General features: G+C 35.5%; 2 protein-coding genes across 9 annotated transcripts in view; one reads left to right on the top strand and one right to left on the bottom strand.

The window, feature by feature from the left end:
- Mef2 (myocyte enhancer factor 2) overlaps positions 1 to 17,992 on the bottom strand; it is a 192,528-nt gene that overhangs the window by 105,052 nt on the left and 69,484 nt on the right. The window lies entirely within an intron of this gene.
- The window catches only part of LOC148948647 (uncharacterized), a 66,087-nt gene that overhangs the window by 37,183 nt on the left and 10,912 nt on the right, over positions 1 to 17,992 (top strand). The window contains exon 2 of one of the 5 annotated variants that reach the window (XR_016142233.1): positions 9,119 to 9,214. The exons of 2 other annotated variants lie outside the window; for them this stretch is intronic. Coding sequence is in view for 1 of the 3 variants with exons in the window: in XM_089094562.1 (XP_088950688.1) it covers positions 9,381 to 9,477 (97 nt within the window). In the remaining 2 variants the exon portion in view is untranslated. Of the gene's footprint in view, positions 1 to 9,118; positions 9,215 to 9,380; positions 9,603 to 17,992 lie in introns of those variants that run through there. 2 more of the 5 variants (XM_089094562.1, XR_016142232.1) reach the window with 2 other exon arrangements.

Genomic DNA, 17,992 nt, shown 5'->3' with positions numbered 1-17,992 from the left:
CGATACGATCTCCCGCGGGAAAAAAAAATAACCACGCACCCGTGATTTCTCTTCTGGTAAAAAATAAAAAAATAAAAAATAAAATGCAAAATTCCACAGTTTTGCCGATGGGAGCTTGAAACTTCGACATTAAGGTTTTTGATACGCTAAACCTGATGGTGCGATTTTCATTAAGATTTTCGTTAATAGTCGAAACTTGCAACATAACTTCATCGTACTTAGTTGGTATTGTAAAGCTATTCGTCACTTTCCATAATTAATAAAAAAAAAAAAAAATCCTGCAAAAGAGATTTTCGAAAACAAGTAAAGCCATTCAACCAAAGATGAGTAGAAATAAAGTCAAATGATTTTCAAGTGTTAAAGTACCATAATTCACTATCAATAAATAAATGAAACGCAAAACGAACACAAATTACAATAAATAACCAAGTAAAGTCACAACGAGCAGAAACTACCACAAAAAGGAGTAAAGCCAACGCCCAATGTGCCGTCTGAAGACCAGAGCTGGAACTGCACTTTGCTGAAAACAATCTTCATTTCGAGCTATGTGTTTTTATTTCTCAAAACATAAAAAAAAGTGAGCAAAAAAATCACCGTCATAACCAAGATTACTGAAAGAAAAATGAATGTGGATTGACAGTTTAAAATATACTGATGTTCATCCCGAAAAGTCTTAATATTTTTGGATTTATTAGAGTTATGAAAGAAAAAAGACGTTAGATGCATTTTGTTTTCAGTAAACTGCAAATTATGTTCTGGTCTTCAGACGGCACAGGGGGCGTTAGCCATGCCCCTCTTTGTGGTAGTTTGTGCTCGTTTTGAGTTTGACTTGGTTATTTATTGTGATTTATGTTCATTTACTTATTGATAACAATTTATTGTAGTTTTACTCTTGGAAAATAATTTTTGTTTATTACAGCTTATATTTGTTTTAATTTGGCTCTTTACTTTTCTTTGATTTTTTTTTTGTGGAAAATCCTTTCAAATTAATGTATGGTCGTTACCAATTGACATAGTCATAATCAAAAGTTTTAGTGCCCTTTTTGAGAATCAAAAGGGATCGGAGGGCTACAAACCCCCTCCCATACCCTTTTTTCCTGAAATACATCTAATCAAAAGTTTGAAACAGCCATTTTTTTCAAAATAGTTCAAGGTCAAATAACTATCCGTGGTTGACAATACCCCAATACCCTCCGGGGCAAGGGCTGTGAGTTATGCAAGTTGTCATTGTTAACATTAAATTAAACTGAAACATTTTCAACTGAAAGTAAGGAGTAACATTAAAACTTAAAACGATCAGAAATTATTCCGTATATGAGGGGGATTGCCCCCTCCTCAATACCTTACTTTTCACGCTAAAGTTTTTTATAGGTTTTAAAAAAGGTTCTTATTCTAATTAAACGGCCCTTGTGCTGCAGGAGTCATCATTAAAGAATTGGAACAAAAATTCAAATTTCAGCGTGAAAAGCAAGGTACTGAGGAGGGGGCAGCCCCTCCCCCTCACATACGGAATATTTTCTTCTCGTTTTAAGTTTTAATGTTGCTTCTTACTTTCATTTGAATTTTTTTTTTTTTTTATTTAGTCTCTGATCGTTTTTCAAATAATGCCGAGAAATTCAGCTTCCTGCAGGGGAAAATTCCCTCCTCCACAGAAAATTACCTCCTCCCACAGACAATTCATCAAATTTAAGTTCCTCCCTCGTAAAATATCCCCCAGAAAATTCCACCCTCGCTGAAAATCCCCCAAGAAATATTTCTTGCGGACCCAATAATAAATACTAAGCGTAAACAATGGGTATATTTCGTAATTTACAGCCCTTTCCCCTGAAAACTTCTTCTTAGCATACTTTCATTTGAAAAAGACTTTAATTTCTGATCGTTTTTCAAATCACGTCGGATATCACCCCTCCGTGGAAAATTTTCACCGGAAATCCACCCAACCACAGTAGAACGGTCTACTTTCTCCAGCATCCCAATACTAGATACGTTTATCTGAAATACATTTTTTTTTCTTAAATTTTGAGAACCAAGTTCTATTAGACATTCAAGAAATATATCAAGAACAAATGCCGCATGATCTTAACGAATCGAAAAAAATAAAACAGTCAAAACGGTTCCCAAATTTCAAAGAACGCATTAAGAAACGATCATACAAGACAACAAATAGTAATAATACACAAGTAACTAAACAAATTTTACAAATTATATAGTGTTTGAATTACGGAGAATTCATCATATCTCCTTTTGAACTAAAAATAAGGGTTCCTTATTAAGATTGAACATTAGCATAGCGTTTCCCAAATAAGGACTCAGAATTTATTCCTTGGATTGTCAAGTAGCAGCATGAAATCACCAGCGTAATTATTTGTTGTCTTGTTGAGCAACACCGCTGCTTGGTAGAAATTGAGAGATCCACCGTATGTCTTTTCTGAGTCCAGACACGATCAGACCAATTTTGGAAGAGTCCAAAAATGTTGCACTAACTCACGAGTTAGTTTGTTTATGCACCGTGCCAGAACTAAGCTCATTTTTACACATAATCTGTCCACCGCTTAGAACAAGCTCGCATGTACACCAACCCAGGAATCAGATAAATTTTGGCACTGAATCAGAACTTAGCTCATTTCAGTACCGAACTATGACTTGTTTTATACCTGAGCCAGCACTTAGCTCGTTTTTCCATTGGGTCAAGATTTACCGCTTTTTAATACTAAGCCAGAACCAAACTTCTTTTTGCAACCAAAATTCCGCAGCTTAAACTTGTTTTTTTTTTGTGCAGCCAAGCCCAAATGAGGACTTAGATCGTAGCTTAGCTAGTCAGCCTGTAGCTCAGCCTAAGCTAATTTTTACATTGAGTCAAGAATTTGCCCATTTTTGTACCAAATGTACTATTTCTGTATCAAATCACTGCTTAAGTTTTATTTGTGTCTAGACAGGATTAAACTAGTTTCTGCACTTAATCAGGACTTGCTTGTTTAACAGAATAATGAAATGGCTTGTTATTGCACGACATCACCAAAATTCCACCACTTCAAGTTTTCTGCACCGAGTGACTACTTAGCTCATATTGCACTGAATCAGGACTTAGCTCGTTTTTTTTTTATCAAATCAACCCTAGCCGCGTTTTGGACTGAATAAGGACTTGTCTCGTTTTAGCAGGGAGTAATGATTTAGCTCGCTTTTATACTGAGTCAGTCTGCTTAGACTTAGCTCAAATTTGCACTTATATTGTTAATCCTTACATTAATCTGAGTTTTAAACAGGCCCAATATTTATACTTTTCGGCTAAAACACTAGCGGTTAAGAGGAGAAGGGAGGAGGTCACAGTAGTCAGCTTGGGTGAATTATTTCCAGGATTCATATTCTTAGGACCATTCTGAGCGAAATGGCTGCATCAACATTTGTTCCAATGCCATTGGGGGTTACGGAGTTGCCTGTGGAAAAACTGGGAACGGAGAGGGGGTTAGTTACCTTTTAATTACTTTGAACACCTAAAAAAGGCACAAAATATATCACTATTCAATCGAATGAATCTCTTCTAAGGTTTTTACTATCACCCGTTGTATATGAAGAGGCAGAAAAAACATGAATACCAGTAACAGGGTTCTAGGCAAATTTCCCCCGCGGACAAATACTCCCTGGAAAATTTCCCCACGTGAAAAATAGAGCAGGCAAAGGGAAAGTATGACCAATAAAATGAAAGGAAGGGATTTTGGAATATTCTACCGAAATTCCAAAATATAGGTAGAATGATCATGTAGTGTCCAATAGAATTTATTTTTATATTTTCATTCCTTTTAATTCTTTTTTTTCATATTTTTGGGAGGTTGAGTTACCATAGCAGGGTAAGAGAAAAGGTTAATGGAAATAACTTAAAACACGTAATTAATGCCAACTGTTAAAGGATTATCCTCTGATGGAAGTGCACAGAGATGCAGGCTGGGACTAAGAAGTATGAGTAATTACATCCCGTGGGCTTGGTCTGGCATCGATATCTATAGTAGGCTACACGATACAAGTTCACCCCTTGCGATCAAGGTCGCGTCTACTAGGCGTACATCAGAAGGTTTAAGGGGCTTTTTTTTTCTTTTTTTGCAACAAAATAAGAATCAAATTCTAAGTCAGAATCAATCACATTTGAAATAACCAAAACTCTGTATTTCAAATGAACAGGGAATATTGTAAGTAGAGAAATTTTCCAAAGTAATCCAACCCAATTCACAAAAAAAAAAAAAATATTGGGTATAATGCCGATAAAATAACTAACTACTAATATTATGGGCAACGGCTTTCAAAATGGCATGGGGTCTTGGGGGTCATACGATCGTTAAGTCTTCAAAACACGAAGATTAAAGTCTACATACTTTTCTAGGAGCCCAGAGTCTATCCGAGGGATAACAGTACTCAAGTGGCCCTGCGCTTTAGGATTTCCAAGAACTTCCAGAAGCTCGGACGGAGGCAGCTCATGAAACCTTACAACCGAGAACGTCAGCCCTCCACCGAGTTGCTAGTTCTAGGGATGTTCCTGGGTGCATCAATCACCGGTATTCCATGGGTCACCAGGAAATAGGGGTGACCTATTAGTTAAATCTTAGGCGACCAATTTAGGTGTCTTCGAAGCAGCCCCTAAACTCAATGAAATCACTGCAAAGCTCCTCCTAAAGATCTTCAAAAGCTAACACAACGTCGTTAATAGGAAAAAACGACAAGAGTTGATATCATCCGAAGCTGCATAGAAAACCTAGTCACTTCCGTGTCGTGCTTGTTGACCAAGCGCTTGAACTTGCCTATGGACGCTTTTAGACCGGTGGAAAAAATAACCTTTTATCTCCACTTTTATTGATGCAGCTTCAAAATCGACCATTACTGATTAGGTGAAAGGGTGGGATTCTACGGCTCTGATCTCTTTCAAAAGATGGGTGTATGTGGCCTGGGGCCACATACACCCATCTTTTATATGGGACTATTTACCACCAAGAAGAGCGTAGATAGTTCAGAGCTGACAAAAGGACTGCCGGGGGAGGGGGAGGGCTATCCACGGGGGAATTTTCAGCATGAGTGTTCCCTGGAGGAAATTAGCCGAACACCCAGTATAACATGGGAGGCACACAGGTCTTTACAAAGTCAACACTACTGCTTTGACTCTAATTGTATATTTTGTCGTGAACAGAAGGTTTTAATAGCCCTTTCATTTCCAACTTTTTTTTTCCTTTGATGCACTGTTGGAAATTCAAAGATATGTATTTTTTCATGATTGTCATGTAATTGTGTCATCGAAAAAGGGTTGGGGGAGGAAACTCAGCAAGGTACCGAGGAGGGGGCAGCCCCTCCCCCTCAAATACGGAAAAATTTCTGCTCGTTTTAAGTTTTAATATTGCTCCTTGCTTTCAGTTGATTTTTTTTTTTTTTTTAGTCTGATCGTTTTTCAAATAATGCCGAGAAATTCAGCTTCCTGCAGGGGAAAATTCCCTCCTCCACAGAAAATTACCTCCTCCCACAGACAATTCCTTAAATTTAAGTTCCTCCCTCGTAAAATATCCCCCAGAAAATTCCACCCTCGCTGAAAATCCCCCAAGAAATATTTCTTGCGGACCCAATAATAAATACTAAGCGTAAACAATGGGTATATTTCGTAATTTACAGCCCTTTCCCCTGAAAACTTCTTCTTAGCATACTTTCATTTGAAAAAGACTTTAATTTCTGATCGTTTTTCAAATCAGATATGAGAAGATATGAGAAGAGCGATAGTTTTTAGATGTTGGTTGTTCTTATTGGTAGTTTACCTTCATATCTACTAGTGCATAAGCATTGGCTACTATTTATTAAAAGAAAAGTAGATGTGTCATTTTCCACTTTATAAAGAGGCTTATTAAAAATGATAGGAGAAAATAAAATAGCATAAGCGAAATTGAACAGAGATTAGCAAAATATCAACGTCATAAACCAGAAGAAGAATCGTAGCAACTATTCCAATTGCCATTGTGACACATAAGGGGTGCAAATCAACGAGAATAAAACAAAAGTATTGAAGTTCAACCCCTTAAAACGTGATTTCTCCTGTCCTGAACCATGGTACCGAGTTATATCAACCGCGGTTATACTCGGTGTAACTTTTATCCGAGACTGCTCCTTTAGCCCTCATGGTCCAAACCAAATGAAGAAAGGAAATTACGCCTGAAGATCGTTGGTAACTATGCGGCCTCTGGGTATTTCTACAATGTAATTCAGACTGGCATATCTGTGTTATGTGCGGGCATCACTCGAGTATTCATGTTTGACCCGGGGTGCTCAAGTTCACAGTACAGAATATCTCAGAAGTGACATCGAAACTGTGCAGAAACATGGCGCAAAAATTATTTGGTGCAAATTATGTGTCTTATGAGTCCGCTCTCAAGTCGCTAAAAATGCTCTTTCTCCGTGAGCACAGATACGAATTTACCTTCTACTTGGAGCACTCACTACTCGCGAGTTAGAAGAATCGTTCATTGCTGCCACCTCCTTGTAGAAAGCTGCTGCCTACTCGAGGCAAAAATACAATCGAATCATTGAGATGCCGCACCAATCGTTTCATCGTTTCTTGTTCCTTTTTTGTCAGTGTATATGTACATATGTATATGTACGAGAGAGGAGGAGAGGGTGTTCAAGGATTCACGCACCCAAGCCTCGCGATTCAAGGGCCCAGTGGCCCTTCTTGTTCCTTTTTTGTCAGTGCATTTAATCGTTCAAAATTTATTGACATGATGTTGTAAAAAATAGCGTAAGTTAGTTGCGGCCTAGGCCAAAATTATGAAAGCTTTTTTCGGTAGATGAATCTTGAATCTGGCTAATTCAGTAACAGCACGTGATAAGCAAGATGCTAGCCTTCATGCATGCAGACATGTTCCACTTCTTTTAAATGATGATTGTTCGCGGATTGTTTAAGAGGATGGTCCTGAATGATTAATTATGGATCATTAATAATCATAAAGATTAGAGTCGTGTCAACCTTACAAAACATTGATTTTAGCCATGAAGGATTTTCAATCTGCATGACTGAAGGGCCGCTGGGCCCTTCAATCGCGGGGCTTAGGTGCGTGAATCTTTGAAAGTTTATTGAAACCTGGACAGTAAAAATCATAACATATTAAGTACATATTTCAGGCCCAGTCCCCCTGAATACTCTTTCCTAAAACCTCGTACATGTAGACAGGTCTTACCTCTAATGAACAATAAACATTCAGAGACTATTGGGTAATTAGGGAATGATTAAATGTTAGTCATTAAATATCCTTAAGATCGAATGTTCAAATCAGAACACATTCAGTAAATACTTCACAAACTCTTTAAGATTTCTGCCAAAATGTGTTCAAACGGATTTCCAATCTTGCTCATTACATATCCAAGGCTAGTATTGCAATACAGATGTTCTAGATAAATCGGAACACTTTATATGTGTATTTCACAAATGGCTAAAATGCCACACGTTGCTGAAATTGGATTCGTACAAGGATTTTCATTTTGTATTATTTACTGACCTCAAGAGGGATTAATGGGCCAGTTACCCTCGAACAATCCCCTCCACCACCATTAGAATAAATAGACATGTAGTACTTATTAGGCTCATGATCATTCAGGGGTTACTTAGGACATTGGTCATTATGATTGAATACTAATCATTAAGAACCTTTAAAATAGTAGTATAACTATCCTAAATCAAAACATAATAAGCACATACTTCACAACTGGTGGCTATGTCGTGCCTTGCAGAAACCTAACGCGTGCATGGATTTTCAATACACAAGATGGACGGACCACAAATTGGTCCCTTGAACCCATGTACCCTCCAATATACCCCCTAACGTTGCACATAATTTGTACCACTTTCAACTTACGATCAGCTATGGAATATTTAGGGAATGATCTGAAATAATTAGAAGTATATCATAAAAAAAACTATTCAAATCACCGTGCGAATATCGTAAATGAAAACACAGTAATTACATGTTCCGCAAATGCTGTTTGATATCCACCAAATATGATATTTCAGGATCCTAAGCTTGCTGATTACAAATCTGAGACTACCATCACAATATAAAACCTTAATTTAAAATATATTAAGTAAATCTTTCACCAATGATAAACATTTTAGTCAACTTTCTTGAAAATCCTGCAAAACATGCATTATGCAAAGGATTTCAATTTGTATGGAGCGATCAAACTGGGGTCTTGGGTCCGTGCCTAATCTAGAACAAAAGGTCCCCATCCCAAATTCGCTTTAAAACTGTATCAATTGTAAACAAATTATATCCAAAGTTTTTTTTTTACGAAAAGTAAAGAGCGAAAATAAAGCTTAAAAAGAGCCAAAATTAGCCTGATATAATGTAAAACCTAAAATGAGGAGGAATAACTAAAATTAAAAACTTGTACCGAACAGATAATGAAAATGAAGAATTAACGAAAACTTCAGATGACCATAAAAAAAAAAAAAAATGGTGCAAACCCACCTCACCAACATAAATTATCACAAAAAAGACTGGTACACACACCATCCCTCCCCCAAAGGCGTGAATTTTATTTGCACGTTACTGAAAACAAAATGTACTTTTACGAAGTTTTTCTTTTTTCATTTTAATTTAAAAAATTATAATACTTCTCAGACTTTCAAGAGCTTTAGTTTTCGTTATCAGTAAATTTGAATCCATTAATTTAGTTTTATTGATCTAATGTGACATATTTTCCTCAACTTCCTATTAAATCCATTCCTTCCAAATAGATAGAGATAATTGTAAAACACACCAGTGAAACACAGACAAAATATTATTTTCTCGGGTTTTTACAAAGGGGGACTTGAAACCTTCGGTTAAGGGGTTTTAGACAAGGAAATTCATTTATTCATTAGCGCTAAACAATTAAACAAAAATTCGAATAGCAAATTCATAAAGCTCAGAAGCAAAGATTGGGTCAGATAGATATTTAAACTTTACACATTAAAAGAGGAGAGATAGGAAGGACACTAAAATAAAACTTAAAGTGAGAAACACTTAAAACGCTACAGATAAGAAATAAAAAAGAATTTTGATGAGACGATGGGTATTGACAAAAAAAGGGGGAAAAGGTTTAAAAAATTTAACTGAATCAGACAGATGATTCCAAGAGTCAGTACTTCAGTAGATGGAATTAAGCTGGGATTGAACTTTACACCCGTTGGGTAGGTCAAAATGTAGCCGTGTTGAACGGAGTAAACGATACGAGTGACAGAGAGAACATCGACTGAGTAGTGAGATTTTGGAATATAGTTTGAGGAGACTGACTGAAAAAGCCGAAGATCGTTGAGTTGAATTATTTGTGATGCTGTTCTGACCCGTGTCAGAGTACAGATCTGCAAATTGATATTGATGTAGATTGAAAGCAGATTTTATGGCTCGATTCTGGGCTTGTCTCAAGTGGATTCAGATGAGACGAAAAAGTGTTTCCCCACACAGAAGAACAGTAAAAGAGGTAGGAAGTGGCGAGCGAACTGTAAAGCATGTTCATAGTTTCATAATGGATAAGTTGGTGGATCCTGCCTTTGGAGGTAGTGGTAGCCTATGCTTTAGTGTAATTTCAGAGGAATAATTTTAATGGTATGCTTTTTATCTTGATCGGCCACAGATTTGAGTTTTCAAACTCGTTTTCAAAATTTCCACGAGTTTGCTTTCGTCATTATCTTTACTTTTAAGTTTAACACTGACAATATTTACCATTTCTGAATTGGTGTTAAATGGCAATTCTTTCATATTCAAAAATGTATTTAAAACACATTTTTTAACATAACCGAACAGTTGTGACAAAAAGGATGGACTTCAAGATAATTTTCAAAGACCAATTAGGTACAGCCAAATATCATTTTCATGTAACTGAAAATATTCTTGGATCTTCAAACGCTAACTAAATTATCAGCCAACATATTTTGCTAAGAAATGTTCATCTTCAATTTGTAGCTTCAAAAATAACCGCTTTCCAGAGTTCTTTTTTTTCACCATACTTTCTAATCATATTTTGTTTACCATGTTCTCATTTAATAAGTCCATGGCAAAAATTTAATAAGGTCCTTGTTTCTTAATAAGTTTAAGCCCATACGTCAATGCGTCCTTGACCGGGGCACTGTTTAATATAATGCCAGAAAGAAAGGGAGCCTTGTCAATTAGATGAAATTTAGTGCAAATCAATACTAGTTTTACCTTGAACACGAAAATGTTAGATTAGCCCAGGAGAATCTCGTTTTTTTACGCCTATTCTTAGACTGGTCCTTCGATAGTGCTTTCATTTTAATGAAATTCACAGAAAGGAAACTTCATTTTTGTTTTCTTTAGCTGGGGAAATTAAGATAAATTAGTATCAAGAAATAAGTTGAAAAAATATAGACAAAGTGACTTCACTAATTTTTTTTACATAAAAATCTTACAACAAAAGTTACCATGGATGCGATTATATACTTGAAATATGGTTGTCTGTGTTGCTTTTCTAAGATTTTGACTTCTTTTGACGTCCGATAGATGGTATTGCTTTAATTCTAAACTGCTTCAAAAAGCAATTAAAATTATGTATTTAAATTATTACCGAATATATGTGTTTGATTTGGATTGCGAATAAAATAATGAGAAACTAATTTTGTAAAAATCAGAACTTTCAAAATAAAATAGTGAAACAGCAAATTCAATAGCTTGTAACTCCGAGATAAACCCGATAATAAAAGCACTAAAAACATTCCAAAAACGAGATTGAAACCAGATTCCGGAAATTACTGATAAACAAAGGATATCGAAGTTTAAACACTTTGTAGAACAGACTCGTATCTGGTCTTTACATTTACTCCCAATTAGAAAAAAAAAATCTTTGTTCCGTAGTTTCCAAGATATCAAACACCCTTTCAGAATGTAATGCATCTGGAAACTTCAAAACAGGGCACTTTGGCGCGGAAGGTGCGCGGGGCTCGGAAGTTCCGCACTACACTAGCAATTCATTCCCTTCAGTCCCTTGCCTCAAGGTGGTTTTTGCAAAAATCATTCTTACGAAATACAGCTCTTTGAAGTAGTAAATGATTTTCAGAAAGAATAGATTACTCAAGACTTCAGGAAAGCTCTAAGACATCCATCATCGGTGTCACTTTGTATAATGTTTTTTTTTTGTTCAGAAGTAAATTCTTTTTCTATTGCTTACTATTGGCTATTTTTATAGAATAAAAATAAGTCTATTTAGAGAAATTATACTAAAATGTGTTATAGTTGAATTTTTATTTTTGGGAGTTGATGCACTTTCTATAAAAATGTTTCATTCAATAGCACCTTAAATTCTTCTCCAGCGCTGTTTTCGGATTAAAAGAAGTTGTTTAGAAACATTTTACAGAAAGTGAAATAGCCGAAGTTTTATTTGTATGAGTTGGATGCATTCTGCAAAATCAAAGTTCCATTTACTATTGGTCGAATCTTTATTAATTTTTGAACAAAAAAAATCCCGTTAAAAGGATATTTTAACAGACAGTTTACTTTTCTTACAGTGTAATTTCAGAAATGTCTCATGTCTAGGTCCCAGTAGTGTTGGGCGATATTTTGATTAATCGATATATCGATATTTTTACTTTCGATATTCGATATATCGATATTTCGGATCAGTTTTTTGCTATCTAATGGATTTGCCGAAGTTTAGTAACGCAAATGGTAAATAAAGGGTATGAATGAATGAATGATTTTATTCAGTGATTAAACTCGTACAGAGTATTTCACTATCTAGTCTACAAAATATAGCATAAAATATCAAAAACTGAGAAACACAAGCAAAATACTAAACACCACACAGAAATAAGGAAAAGGAAAAACAATAAATTGACAACAATTATTAGCACTTAATAGTAATTAAAAAATAAAGGGTATTTTGTATAACTTTTGGTACTTGTTAAGAATCCAGTAGTCACGCAAGAAGTGTATTGCGAGAACAGATAGGCATTACCCGGTACTTATATGAAACGCTATATAAACAAAGGGTTTCTCACTCCAGGAACTATATTTAAACTTTAGTTTTTTGGGGTTTATGGGGAATTAAAGGTACCTAGGTTGGATTAGGTTACGGTACGTTACGTATTTAATATATGCTATGCTTTACCCCACCCACCCTAATGTACAAATATATAGCCCAAATTTCTTTCTAAACTATTATATTTTCATCCTTTTTTGTTTTATTTAATTAGCATTAATGAAACTTCACTTTTTGCGTGACTACTGGATTTTTAACAAGTAGCCTACCGAACTTCTTTTTCAAAATTCATATAATATAAAATCAAACCATAGAAATAAACTTCTATTTAATAAATTAATATAATAAAAACCCGGATTTGAAATTACTCGGGCTCAGGAAAAGAGAAAAATAAACTACTGGCTATTCAAAAACAGCAGCATGTGTTTTTCCCTAAGACTCGGTTCCGCCGTTAAGTGATTATCTGACCAGCCCTGGAAAACACTCTTTCAGAAAGGACACTGGTAGCGGGCACAGGCATGAATTTCATTGCAACTTCGTACAGGTATTTTTGGAACCCCATAGCACGAGACTTCCACCACTTGAGTGGGCAAGTTTCTCTTGAAACTATTAGCTCTGTGTTGAAAGTTTGCAGAGCCAGGATATATTCGGCTGCTGTCGAAGCATGTCCTGCATTGACTATAAGGACTTCATCGTGTGAACCCCACAAACTGGCTTTATTCTGATATGACTGTATAGCAGGGACTGCGATGGTACTTGTATCTTCTGATCGAGATTCAGCAGCCAGCAAGGCCAAATCAATCTTGTTTGCAATTTTGCTCTCAACTTGTAAAAGATCTCAGGTGAAATATACATTTTCTTGAAACGCGGGTCAAAATATGTGGCAATTGCGATGGGTGTGACTTGACCAAAGCTTAGAAACCAAAGCATTATATTCAGCAAAGCCTTTCGAAGCTCATAAGCCACATTTGAGAATCCACCAAAATCTACCTGAACAAGGTGGCGTCTCAAAATCTTAGACAAAGGCAGGACTTTCGAGATGGAGGGAAAACTTTCAGAAGAGAGCTCAATAGTTGCCTCTTCAAAGGATGTAAGCACCGCAAACGTGTTTGAAATTACACCCCACTCACTGTCAGTGAGTATGAGGTCCATTTTACCGAGAAGCGCAAGCGAACTTGTTACTAACTCTTTCAAATCTTGTTGACTACGCAACATAGTGAGAAGCGAATTCCATCTAGTGGTCACATCGGGTTTTAGTTTTTTTTTGTGCAAAAATTGTCAATAGAGATTTGAACCCGGCGCAACTTGTCGGTACCTACAACACTACGTCTGAAAAAATGACAATATTTTTAGCCTTTTGGACGAGAGGCAACAATTCACCAGTATCATTGATAGCACCCCCCACAATCAAATTTAGAGTATTTGCGAAGCACGAAACGTGTTTCCATCCTGTACCTACTTGGGGTGCAGCATCCTTTGCGGCCCAAACTACATTTTCTCCATTTTCAGTTACTACAGCAACAACCTTTTCCTTGATTTCCCACTCAGTGGCATTTTTCATAAGGTGAGCCTTAATAGCATCAGCAGTATATATATATATATATATATATATATATATATATATATATATATATATATATATATATATACATCTTAATTGTGTAGTCCTTAAAAGAGGACTTTAATTGTGTAGCTTATTAAGGGGGACTGGAGGAGGAAGTTGCAAACCTCCAGTTAAGGGTTTGGACCATAATTATTAGAATGATACCGTTTTACGCTTCCCAGATTTTCCACTTAATAAGTGGCACCAAAAATGTTGTTTTCACTGTTATATCTCACTTACGAATGGTAGAACTGATAAAAAGCACGTAGATATGAACAAAAGTTTTCAGATAAGCCATTAAACATCACTCTAAAAAGTACTGGTAGCCCACTTGCCATAACTTTTCCATTTGAGACATGGCACCAAAAGTGCCGTTTTTAGTGCTATTTGAAACTTGCAGATGGTGAAATTTATAGGAAGAACGTAAATATGAGCAATATTTTTTATATAAGCTATCAAAAATTTATCTAAGATGTTCTGGTATCCCACTAGCCCTACCCCTTGAGAAACGGCGTAAAAAGTGCCTGTTTTCGTGCCATATGGCACTTGCACGCGGCCAAATTTACATAAACCACGTACATATGCTTTTGAATGAGCTCTTAAGCATCTCTCTATGATGTTCTAGTAACCCGCTAGGCCTGGAATAAATAAGAAAAAACGACCGTTTTAACATTTTTTAACTTTTAGTAACTATGCGCTGTGGTTCGCTCTTTACTAGGTTGCAGCTAATGCTTCAACCATGACAAAGTGAGATATAGCACTGAAAAAATATTTTTGGTGCCATTTCTTAAGTGGAAAATCTTGGAAGCATAAAAGGGTATCATTGTAATAATTATGGTCCAAAACCCTTAACTGGAGGTTTGCAAGAGCACCTTCTGCAGCTTCCTCCTTCGGTCTCCCTTAATAAGCTACACAATTAAAGTCCTACAAACACTAATATATTAACTTATAGTACTAGAGGCGTGTTTCTGTCAGTACAGCGTTGGACTTCAAATTGGATCATCATGCGTTCGATACCAGCTTGGTTTTTTTTTTCAATCATGGTTTGTCCCTTCTTATGATTACTTTTCAGTTAATCCACTACTTTTGTAAGCGTGATGCGCTCATTTTTTAAGGCATATCCCGGGAAGGTAGATTTTAAACCTATTACTCATATCTACGTGCTTCTTATCAATTTTATCTTATCAAAAACGGCACTTTTGGTACCACTTCTTAAGTGGAAGAGTTTGGAAGCATTAAGCGGAATCACTGCATTTGTTGTGATCCAAAGCCCTTAACTGGTGGTTTATAAGAACTCATAGTATATAATCCCCCTCCAGAATCTCTTATTAAGTTTAATAAATCGAAAACTCATATTAAAAGCAAAGGATTACTGTGAAAACAAATTAACTAAAACTAAAAACTTTTCAACTATAAATATACCAAAAATTAAGCTTGACTGATCAACAGTTTGGAATTGAACCTTAAAACTTCACTCTGTGATGAAGCCTGTGTGCTAGTTCTAACGGCGGTAATTGAGGGGAAGGGACGTCCTTGTCCCCTTAGTTTTTCTCTTGCCTACGTTTTGAAATCACCTTTTTTGGGTCATTTCATTGGAAAAGGCACTTGTTTCATATAAAAAAGTTGGGAAAACAACCGAAAGTGCACTTTGTGGGAATGTGCTTTCAAGTCAAATTTATAAAAAGCAGTTAAGTGTAAATATAAGCTTTTAAATGAGCCCTTAAACAGCTTTCTGTTGTTACGGTAACCTTCTAGTTTCTGTTAGTCAGTAGGTGATTTATAAAGCCCTGTCTTCATTAAGGCTTTTTCAGGCGAAGTCGGCCGAGTAAAAACAGCTTTTTGCTTATCGAAAAACAAACGTTCCTGAAAAACATGTATTGTTTTGTGAAGGATGGACGAACTTTATGTTATAGACTGAAAGCTTTCTTAGCTGTCAAGGTTGTTTGCAGTATTTTTTTAGAGGTGTCTTATCTCCCCTAGATCGGTGATAATTAGAAATTATATTAAAAATAAGTTTTCAACTGAAACTAAGAAGTGACATTAAAACTTAAAACGAACATACATTAATCCGTATAAATAAAAAAGATCATGGCAGCGTTGTTTCTGCTTTAAATTTCAATAAAAAACGAACAAAGATTAATTTTAAAAAACAAATTTTTCCGAGGGAAGTAGAGAGCGAAGTTGAAATTTAAAACGGACAAACATTATTACTTCACAGCCTATTTAATATAAATTAATATAAATAGCACAAATAAACCAACTAATTATGTTTCCCTATGCTTTTAGGATTATACAAAACTAGCGCTTTACTGAAAACACAAAATAATATAGGAGTTTTGGTACAGTTAAAGCAAACCAATTAAGGACACTTTTTACAGGATAAAAGTATTATCATTTCCTTTTAAGATAAGCAACAATCCATTTTAGGATTTTCTTTATTTTTTTACGTTTAAGTTTGGTATCAGTTCTGCATAATGGCTCAGTTCAATGACTGGCTCTTGTTTTAGTTCTTAGAATGACATGTCATGATTAGTTTATGCACAAGTTCGAAGTAAAGCCATCTTGATAGTATTAGAACTATAGACTAGCTTTAGAATTTGTATCATAGCTTGAAATTCACTGTTGTATAGAGAGAAATAATCAAATTTCCATAGTTCATTTTATGTCTTATTTGATCTTCATTTCAAGTGATACTAAAGCATATTTCTTACAATTTAAGACTGTATATTACCCACTATTGGTATTACAGCTGGTGAGAGCAAAATGCTGCTTGATAAATCAATCCAATATTTCTGTATGCTATTCAATTATTTCGCGGTTATTAAAAAATATTTTGTTTTACGCTTATGTTTTTAGGATAATTTTAATTGTGTACTGAAAGTTACCGATGTCACGAGTAGTGTAAGACTATGAAAAACTTTATAGATTCGTTTAGTGTTGTCAGGCTACATACTCACTTTTGACTCTTAAATCAATAATCCTGTTTTTTATACTTTTTTTTGTTTTTTCAATAAAGCGCTAGTTTTGTATAATCGTAAAAGCATAGAGAAACATAATTAGTTGGTTTATTTGTACTAGTTATATTAATATATATTAAATAAGCTGTGAAGTAATAATTTTTGTCCGTTTTAAGTTTCAACTTCGCTCTTTACTTCCCTCGGAAAAACTTTGTTTTTTTTTAATTAATAACATTCAAAATCCGAACTTTCATTATAGCATCATTTGTTTTGAACTTTTCGTTCTCAGTTGGTAATGATTCACACGTATCTGACTCGGGAGCCAGAAGTGAATTCTTGCGAAAAAGATGCCAGGGTAAGATATAAGATAAGAATAAATAAAATCAATTATAGATGAAAGAATTCAAACCTGCAAAGAATTTCGAAGATGTATGCCGAAAATTTGCAGAATTTTCATGTGGTGGATTTTCCGCGGGGAATATAGGGGGTTAGAGACCCCTAAACAAATATCTGTTTCGATAATACGTTTCAATATCGATATTTGGTCCGATATATCTATATATATATATATAAATATCGATACCAAATATCACCCAACACTAGATCCCAGTCAATTCACCCTATGGTATTTATCATCATCACTTCAATTAATATTTCCCGCTCATGTATTTTCTAGTGAAGAAATATTACTTACGTAGGGGAGTAGAACTGATCCTCTTACTTATTTGCCCTATCATTGTCTGAAAATCAGAATTTGTTCATAACTAGGAAATATACTGTCAGGAAAATATCAGAGGCAACGCTGTAGCGTTGCCTATAGTAAAGGCCATACGGTTCCAATGTTTTATTATTTATTTATTTTTTTTTCCCAGAGGCACTTCATATGGAAGGGGTTGTCGTAGAAACTTCAAAGGGGGATCATTCGATTGGAAATCGAGAGTTTTAGTGCCCTTTTCAATAGTCAAAAATGATTGGAAGGCAACAAGCCCCCCACCACGGCCACCATTGCCCCCAACACATCCCAACAAAATTTTCAGATAGCCATTTTGTTTAACATGGTTGATTTCCAGATAGAAAATATATTCTTGAGTAGGACAATCCCCCGCAGCCCTCAGGGCAAGGGTTATATGTTATGCCCTGGGGGTATATAAGGTTCTCATAGAAGGCACTGTCGTAGAAACTTCAAAACAGGCTCAATCGATTGGAAATTAAAGGGCTAGTGCCCTTTTTAATAATCGAAAGTGATTGGAGTGTAACTAGCCCCCACCCACCCACACCCATCTTTCCCCCAAACACAACCAATCAAAATTTTGAAATATCCATTTTGTTCAGAGGATTTTATTTCAAGATAGAAAATATATTTTTGAGGAGGAATGTCCCCCACAACCATCAGGGCCAGGATTATAAGTTATGACCTTCGGGTAAATAAGGTTTTTATAGAAGG

This window comes from Artemia sp. Qi Xiang Cuo, chromosome 9 (assembly GCF_049724085.1).
Source record: "Artemia sp. Qi Xiang Cuo chromosome 9, ASM4972408v1, whole genome shotgun sequence".
In the NCBI taxonomy this organism is placed as follows: Eukaryota; Metazoa; Arthropoda; class Branchiopoda; order Anostraca; family Artemiidae; genus Artemia; species Artemia sp. Qi Xiang Cuo.
The sequence above is the reverse complement of the archived record's forward strand: the minus strand, read 5'-3'. Positions and strand labels throughout refer to the sequence as shown.